General features: G+C 34.1%; 1 protein-coding gene and 1 long non-coding RNA gene across 2 annotated transcripts; one reads left to right on the top strand and one right to left on the bottom strand.

Annotated features, from left to right (window-relative positions):
- Positions 1-2,274, top strand: LOC114157017 (uncharacterized). Its single transcript, XR_003598068.1, has 4 exons — positions 1-115; positions 240-314; positions 406-465; positions 871-2,274. It is a non-coding gene; the product is annotated as an uncharacterized LOC114157017 (long non-coding RNA).
- Positions 2,275-3,468: 1,194 nt separating this feature from the next.
- Positions 3,469-8,500, bottom strand: LOC114156975 (uncharacterized). The gene is made up of 10 exons (XM_028037641.1): positions 8,436-8,500; positions 7,906-8,028; positions 7,602-7,667; positions 7,383-7,457; positions 5,933-7,162; positions 5,655-5,734; positions 5,398-5,555; positions 5,101-5,218; positions 4,905-5,015; positions 3,469-4,039 (listed from the first exon to the last, which is right to left on the bottom strand). Exons 6-10 carry the CDS (start codon positions 5,710-5,712, stop codon positions 3,756-3,758), a joined length of 729 nt encoding a protein of 242 aa, XP_027893442.1. The 5' UTR covers positions 5,713-5,734; positions 5,933-7,162; positions 7,383-7,457; positions 7,602-7,667; positions 7,906-8,028; positions 8,436-8,500; the 3' UTR covers positions 3,469-3,755.
- Between the last annotated feature and the right edge of the window lie 771 nt (positions 8,501-9,271).

Below are 9,271 nucleotides of genomic sequence, written 5' to 3'. Positions count from 1 at the left end.
GAATATGATGAGGAAACTCAGCCTGTGTCGTATTTGACCCCTGTCTCCATTTTGTTGTGCATCTTCGGATCCTTGCTCTTGCTTACTGGACTGATTTTCTTCAAGAAACACAAAGGTACTGCTAAATCACCTCAGTATTTATTACTGCACAAATTGGCTCAGCATGGCAAAAATGATCACTTTTGGTCAGATGAAAAAGTTGAGTTGCAGTTTTTTTTTGTTTCTATATTCCACTGCAGCCTTGAAACATGAGACCGTCACAGATCCAACCAGAGCTACTTATGCTGTTGTCAACAAACCAAGGAGGAGAAACGGTCAGTATTTTTTATTTTGTTAATTTTTTCCGTTTGCTGTTGTTCACATCTCTGTCAGACGGTTTCAGTTCCTGTGTCTTTAAATTCTCAGGTGGAGAAACCAGAACAGACGACCAAGTCACGTATGCATCCATTGATATCAGACCCACAGGTACTTTCTATTGTAACGGCTTTTTTAATCAGCTCTGTGGTGAACCACCATGACGTCAGTCTAGTACTGTGTTTGATTTAGCACAGCAGCTCATATTCATATTTTCAGATGTGTGAGCTAAGGCACAGAGGAAAGTCATTTTAACTTGTCAGTTAAAAAAGCTACAAAATAAAAGCACGGGTTGAAACAATGGGCCCCTCAGGTTCCTCATTTAGACCACAACCACTGAGAGGAAACACACTAGAAAAATAAAAATGTTTCCGTAGCTCGATGTGACAGAGCTCAATTCTCTATATTTTATGATTAAATGTACACAGTTGCACCAAGTCACACAACCACAGTCTTAAGTCACAAATATTTACAAACCAAAACTTTACTCATTAATTTACTTTTCTTTTTTTTCAGGGCGGGAAGTTTGTACAGATCCCTTCAGACAATATTCACAGGAACCAATCTATTCTCTTGTCAATAAATAATCTGCATGCCTTTTTCAAATAATACTTCAAGAAAACACCAGAAATTAGTAAATTCACTAAGTTACACTCATCTTGTCTCTTAAGCTTAGAAAATAATGAAGAACATAATGACTGACAATAATGAAGACAGACATTTATAAATGTTGATTGTTTCAAAATACAACCTCATGCAGTATTCAGTGGAACGTCCAATGTTTGTATTTGTGTAATTTGAAGTTATTTTTATGATCTGCTGAACAAATTTTTTTTTTCAATCTCATTCAAGAGCATTTCAGAAATAAAGAAAAGCAGGTTATAAAGTTTAGAGTTTTGATTTTCATATATGTCAATTCAAAGAAAAGTTTAATTACAGAAAGTATATGACTCTTAAGGTTTCAGCAGGTATTGATGTATTTTTTTCTTCTTCTATGGTGTCATTGAAAAGTGGTTCCACTAAATTGAAGGGAAACTCTTTTGTTTCCACGAATGCGAGGCAAGATTTTGGGAAGCGGGATTCTTTGCTCTTATATTGACCTGCAAAGAATCGTTCACCAGATGAAAATCTGTTTCAGTTCTTTTTTAAAAAGTTCTCCACTATTAGATTTTTGTTCCACTTCCTCTGATGATGGAGATCTTCCATTATTGTGGTTTTAAGACATGACCCCACTGTCATGAGAGCAGGCCCCCAGATATTACAACTGATTATGAAAATATTGCCAAAAGCAAAGTTTTAGCAGAATTGTTGCAGAATATATAACATTTACATATGTTATAAATACATTCAAATATAAAACAATATTTGAATTTTTAAAAAATGTCTGTTTAAAAGTGAGAAAATTAAGCGGATATAGATCTATAATAGATTTTCTTTTAGCATTATGAAAATCAATCTGTTCTCAGATCATATAAAACCAATCTGGAAAGGTGTACCTCAGGGCTCATCTTTAGCACCTCTCCTTTCTCTGTCAGAGTTTCTCATTCACTTCTCTGTCATTTCAGTCTGATACTTTATGTATATGAGAAAACATCAGTTTAAACTATTTGGATTCATTTTAAACTATTTCAAAACTTGTTATATGGTGTGAAGTAGAGACTTGATTAAGCTCACCTTTTGTTATGTTACTTTTAACTATGGAAGAGGGCTGAATATTTACAGAAAGAAAAGATTTATAGGTTTAAGGCTCAATTACTGTAAAACTATTTTTCAATGTGAACTGCTAAACAAAGTTTACTCTGAAACTGAGACTGACATTGTGGAATAATTTTATTAAGTAGCCACTTTAACTATCTGAATTAAAGGAGGGAAAGACCACACACACACACACACACACACACACCCCTCCACACATCTGCTCTCTCAGGTGAAAACCACCTGACGTTTCCTGTGACTGAAGCTTCGCTGGATTCATCACTCAAAGCTTCTCTTTAGTGACATCTGGTGGTGAAGAATGTGATTAGCAGCTTCAGTCTGTAACTTAAAACAGCTGCATGATGATTTTTTTGTAAAAGTGGGTTGAAAGCTTCAGTTTATTAATCATGTGTCAAATCTTTCTATTTGTGTTTTGAACATGATATTGTAAAAAAGTTTTTGTATTTGTTAAAATAAAATCATTTTGATGAATAAATGCTCCTTGTTTGAATCATGATGTGGTCTGTCTGCTTGTGACAATTTAAATTTCACTGGAAGTGGACCAAAATTAATCTTTTACAATATATTTTTTGCTTATACTTATGTCATTCCTTGCTTGTTGAGTTCTCAGCCTTTCTGAAAATTAGAGTTGACGTAACAGTCTTCCTTGTTACTTTTAATCCTGAGACAGTTGTTCGCATAGCACCATCTGCTGGAAATGATAAAATGTTACAAGCACAGATTTAAAATTAATTATTGAATAAACCTTGCTGTCATTTCTTGTCATTTAATTGTCCTTCACCTGAACTAGTGTGGAATAAAACAGGTGAATCATAATCACTGCAAGTCTGAGCTGCTCCACACTGCCCCCTACTGTTTAAACAACAGATTCTCACTGAAACAAAAATCTAGGATTATGTTTGTCCTTTGCAGTGAGAATGTGGAAAAAAGAATACACCCAATAAACATTTGTTTTATAAAATATTGATTTTTTAAAGGTCTGTCAGTGGAACAATGATTCAATAAATAAAAATATATATATAAATAAAATAACAAGGTGATGCCACATTTTAATGACATCCCATGTTGTAATTGGTGAGACTAAATTTGAAATAACTACAATATAAAACACTATATCTGCTAATAGAAAACAATTACTCGAATATATTGCTTGTTTAGGTTTCTTGTCGGAAACAGAAATCAAGTTTCATTGTTGTTAAACTCTTGACAAATTTATAATCGATGTAAAAATGCAGGTGAAAACAATTAAAGATCATCCAAGCACTTTATATATAGCACAATGTTGCATAAATTTGTTGCAGAAACACAAAACTTGCATTGTGTTTCTGTGTTTGTAATGATGTAAAACACTTTGAAATGCCTTGCTGCTGAAATGTGATATACAAATAAAATTTGATTGATTGATTGATTGATTGATTGATAAAACTGACAAGTATTATTGCATTAGTCCAATAATACTTGTAAAAAAAAGTTAATAAATGGGTAAAGTACATTCAGTCATCAAAAAGAAAAAAATAAATACAAAAATATAGACCATCAGAGTCAGTAGCCAGGTTAATTTTTGAACCTTTATGGCTTTTCATTCTGTAACTTTTTACAATAAAAATATGAATCTTTTCTGTGTTGATTATCTCAATCAATTATTCTCCCTCTCTATCTAGGAAACTCTTGTTTTTAATCTTTTCTTAGTCTTGTCCAGTTTCCACCTGCATTACATTTTCATTCCCTACCAGCAGATTCTCAGATTGGTCAGAAATGTTCACTTCCTTCTCTCGTGCCTGAAGCTTCTGTTTGGTTTCTTCTGTCTCAGCCTCCATGTCCTCCGCTGTGACTCTGATGTGATGCATCCATGTCTTCAGTTTGTTCTTCACTTCCTGCAGCACAGCAGCTTCATCGCTGCAGTCCTGCTCCGTCACCTGGAGCTTCCTCTGAAGCTCAGAGTTTGTCTTCAGTAGTTCTTCTCTCTCACCTGTTGTCAAAATAAAAATACAAAATTAACAAAACAGAAACCCTGCAAAGATCTGTCTGGAAAAAAAGTAATAATATTTGTTCAATTTTCTGAAGTTTGCTTGTTTAAGACAATCCAACACATTCAGAGCTTTACATGAATCTGAGCTTTTGAAAATGCATTTAGGGTAAAGTGTCAATTTCTTTTCAATAAGAGAATATAACAGAAAATATAAGAGATATGAAGCTCAATTTTTTAAAGTCAATGATTTAGTTTCAGCTTTCTGGATTAACAAACTATTTCAACTAATGTGTTAGTTGAAATGCTTGTGAGTTTATGGTGGTTCAGAATACATTAAAAGCCTGATGGTTCATTATGATATGGTTATTTTAGGATTGCGCTGCTCGTTGTATAACATGTTGGAGAAGTTCTGACATGTCGGTTCTGATTTGTTCTTTTTTTGGGTGACTTGTTGGTTGTCTTGACAACAGTTTCTCTGGTTCTGGATGTCGTGCAGCGGGAAGGATTTCTGCTCTCACTATTTTACATGTGAACTATTGTTGTGATGCTCATCCATGTCAACAAGTGAAGCAGCGTCCCCCACTCATCCAATTCAATTAGTTCTCTACAAAAAACACTTTCAAACCAATTCTCTCCAACTCTTCAGATGTATTTTTAAATTCTGTCTCTTCCAAACTCATTTCTGGACCAGCATTTATGAAATTGCTCACTTAGAAGACAAATGTTAGTACCGAGTGAAAAAACGTTTAATGAGAAACTAATAATGTTTCATTTTCATCACAGAACTTTATGTTTTGCTCTAACAACTGATGAGTTTGTAGTTACTTTGTCTATTAACAAGAAATGACAAAAACGAGAGACATACGCTTCATCTTGTTAACATAATGAAGAGTGATCATCCCAAACACCAAGTCGATGAAGACGCTGATGGAGAACAGGTGGAGAATCCCTGCAGACACAGCTGCCACCAGATCAGCTGAAAATACAACAGAACAGCATTTTATTAGTAACACTGAGGAGTTTAACAGAAACAGCTGATTTAAAACAGAGGCACAGATCACCTCCACACATGTGGATCAGAAGAATGTTGAAGACTGCGCCAAGAGGGAGCGATCCACTCACAGTGGAGACTGTAGACGTGAAGGAGAGTTTTTCTGAGCGATGTAGCGTAGTCACATCCTAAAATAATAAACTCTTTAGTTTTCAAAAGGGTTAAGTGTTTGTTACACCCAGCATTATCAGTGTCACATTCTGTGACCTGTAATAGTGCAAATGTAGTCAAAATGAAACTGAAATGTAAAGTCACAGTAAATCATACAATAAATGCATCAATAAATGGTTTGATACTGATGACTTACTATTACAGGTTCTCTTTTGAAGTCTTCTTTCTGCTTTACAACTACAATCTGCTGCTCTTTCAGTTTCCTTCCCTGTTCTTCCAGCTTTTTTATTGACTGCATTTGCACTGGAAGATTAACCATCCTTTGATCTGTTGGCTTATCAACTGGAAAATAATCTAATATCGAAAAGGACAAAAACACGACAGCATTAAAAAAAAGATACAGCAGGTAGGAACAGACACAGCTGTGTTAGATTATGTGGAAGAATCACTTACAGGTCCACGAGGAAAAAGCCAAAACAGATGCGAGAACAGATACGATTTTATAACCCATGATAATTAGTGGAGTCAAAAACCTGCAGCAAAGTTAAAGCACAAAAATCAGTCTGAGGTGATTTTTCATATCAGGAAAACAGCTAAAGTTAAAACTGCTAAAGGTTATAATCATTACAGTTATAGAATGACTGAACATTGACAACAAAAGATATCATGTTACTTGAAAATACAGAAACAAACTATAAGAAAATGTATTTATGAAAGCCTACAACACTCACCTCTCTGTTAAGACGTGTTTTGTTATTGAAGAAGCTGCTTTAAGTCGATAACCTCACCCAGCTGCTAAAGGGCTGGATCTGTACTTTACCCACATTATGTGTAATAAAATTGGGTGTATGCAATTATGCAATGAAATACATATTCTAGCTCAGACCTAGGAATGCATGGAGTGCAGATTTCTTTCTTTACAGATCTTAGAATTTGACTTGCTGTAAAATTTGTACTTTTCAAATGGATTAGATTGAAATTTTTAAAGATGTTTTTAGATGTGATTGTTTAGCTGTTTTGACGCATCAGTTACTGCTGCCACCATTTTTACTCTATTTTTGAATATTTTAAGGTCAGATGATCTGGGGATGAAGTTTCAACAATCTGAGAGTCCCAGGAAATTTACTGAAAAATTAATTTTAAAGTCATTGAATTAAAAAAGGACAAAAGACGAGAACAAAAAGACAAATACAATTGTGATCATTTTTATTATATTTTCCAGCCTGCTCACACTTACCAATGTTTCTACTAAATACTATTAATGAATTAGAGGAAAAAAAAACTTTTTAAAAATAACGGTTAAACATATCTGAACTGGCAGAGGGAATGTGGTAAGAGAAAAAGAATAATTAGAAAAACATGAAAATATTCATAAAGTGCATTTTATACCCAAATTCATGTATATAACTATTACTGACTTAAAGTTGATGAATGATTATAAAAATGTATGTACTGATTATCAAAAACAATGACTTTACTTCACATAGTAAGTTGGATTCAGATTAGAGTCACTTAAAAAAATATCAGCTCCAACTGAATATCTGACTTTTTTCAGAAAAGACAGTTTTGAAAATAAAGTCTTAACCCTCTTCTGTAAAATGCAGATTTGAAAATTGCTAAAATACTGACAAACCAAATTATTTCAAGTTTTCCTATTTCTGTTCATTTATTGTACTCATAAATCTCTATGGGTTCCAGGGCCTTTTCTATGTTCAATATCTTTTTTTCACATACTTTCTTCTGTTCATCCAGTTTCCACTGGGACTTTAAGAGATCTTGTTTGTTTATTAGTAACATCTCACCATCAGAACCTTCTCTCTGGGATATTAATTCCTCCACAGACTGAAGGTCATTTCTGTTTTTCTTCCTTTCAGTCTCAATTTGCTCTAGTTCTGCTCTGAGTTGATGTTTCTGCTTCTCCAGTTCCCATTTCACCAAATTCAGGGGGGTTTTCATCTTAACTGGAGGTGAAAAGGAAAAACAAATAATAAGACCACAAAAATTCCTAGACTAACCACAGTAAGAAAATCAAAGAACTAAAATTTAACCACAGTAAAGGTCTGAAAATGTAAAGTGCTATCAGGCAGTAACAGGAGCCTCTGACAGTCTGTTACCACACATTGTTTTCATTTCCACTCTCTGTATATACAGCATACAGTTATGGTCATCACCATAACTTACATTTGTTTTTCAGTTGATGAACGAGACGAAGTGGAGTCATCATCACGTCAAACCAGAAACTTACGACTGCTGTCGCTACAGAAGAGAAGACAAAACTGGGTTAGAAGAAACAACATGAAACAAGACATTGTTTCAATATTTAACTTATAGGTCAATAATGTTAAAGGTCAATGAAATGAATGGACAGACATGCATATTTCGTTACTTGTCATAACTCACCTTTTGTTTGACATCGATGGAAAACTCGACCAGGAGTCATTTTTATGAACAACAAGAACCGTTCAGCTGTTACAGTTGGAAAAGAGAAAACAAAGCTGAATTAACAACAATCACAGTATAAAACAAGACACTGTTTTAATACTTAGCTACTAGAACATACAGATGAAAGTCCCCAATAACAGATTCCTCATATGATCAGACTCCATAAAGTGTCTTTATTGCTGTATTAGGTTTACTCTGCAGTCATAAATAATTATGTCCATTTCCATATCAATCTTGTAATTGTTAAGTTGTGGTAACTTACCCCTGCTTTTCCATTGGAAGACAACAAGAACCAGATTATTACAAACTGCAGTAACTTTATTCCAAGGCCAGAAAAGAAAAACTAATAGGAAGCCAGTCCTCTCCCTCTCAGCGGCCATATTTCCTGGAGAGAAGTCAAATGAAGGGCAAATATGAAACTAAAATCACAGTTTTTATAAAGAACTGATAGAATAAATGCAAAATAACTGCTAAAAATCTTAATAATTACAATCTTAAACCAAAAACCAGAAGCAGAAACAGTTTTAATCCAATGTGTATTAATTTGTTGCAAAAATAACAAAAACCAGACCTCAGAAAATTTTTTATCTAAAATACTAAGACAAAAGCCCTGCTGATTAGAAACCGTTCTGTGGTAATATAAAGAGATCACATCACACTCTAAATCAAAAGGAAAGGGAAAGATTAACTAACAATAGCTACTTATTGTACCTTAGTAATGAATAATATTAAGTAACATTAATGCCTTTTGAATTAATTTAAAAAAGAAAATCGAACATTGTGAGAACGTACCAGCTGCGTTCAGGATGAAGTCAGTTTGAATTTGCTACGTAATCCAGTCAAAGTCCTGCTACAAAATAAAGATCAACCTGATAAGACAAAAATAGATAAAAAACTTTTTCTCTCTTCAGGCTTCAGTCTTTCATCCATTATGTTAATGTTCTTTGAACGTACTATTTATTAGTCCTTTTACTGCATTCCAACAGTTTCAATAATAATTTGAAGTTATTTTTTAAAATCATGGTATCTTAAACATGAAGCACAAACATTTATTATCAGCTTCAACGTTTGTCTTGACCTGAAACTGTCTGCGGTGAAACCTGGTGGCAATAAAACTTTGATAAACCAGTTTTCTAGGTTCAGGTGTTCAGACACTAGGGGGCAGCGTGGAGCTGCTAAAACCTGCAGCCATTATGATCACAACTGTAAATATGATCACAAGCAGATAAACAAGGTTCAGTTCCAGAAAAAAATAAAGAATAAACAACTCCTGTTATGTACAGTGTGTCTAAAAATAAAAACATTAAGATGGAAAAAGGACAAAGTGAACCTTGAAGAGCAGAAAATATTTTAATCTATTCACATTATTCTAACACAAATATCACTGTTGCAGAACCAAACAGAACCTGAGTATCTGTGTGTGTTTGCATTAAAATAAAGTTCATTCTACATCAGCAGACATTAATATTTCAGTATTTCTACCTGCTGCTTTGCTGCACTGAGTAACAATCAAACAGGAAGAGGAAGTTCTGCTGCATAAGATCTGGGTTTACATGAGAGACACGTTCAGTCAGCATCAAGCATCAGTCATGGAGGTCACAGCTCTCTGCATGCAGATCTGTGAGTAA

Source organism: Xiphophorus couchianus, chromosome 14, assembly GCF_001444195.1.
Source record: "Xiphophorus couchianus chromosome 14, X_couchianus-1.0, whole genome shotgun sequence".
In the NCBI taxonomy this organism is placed as follows: domain Eukaryota; kingdom Metazoa; phylum Chordata; class Actinopteri; order Cyprinodontiformes; family Poeciliidae; genus Xiphophorus; species Xiphophorus couchianus.
The sequence above is the reverse complement of the archived record's forward strand: the minus strand, read 5'-3'. Positions and strand labels throughout refer to the sequence as shown.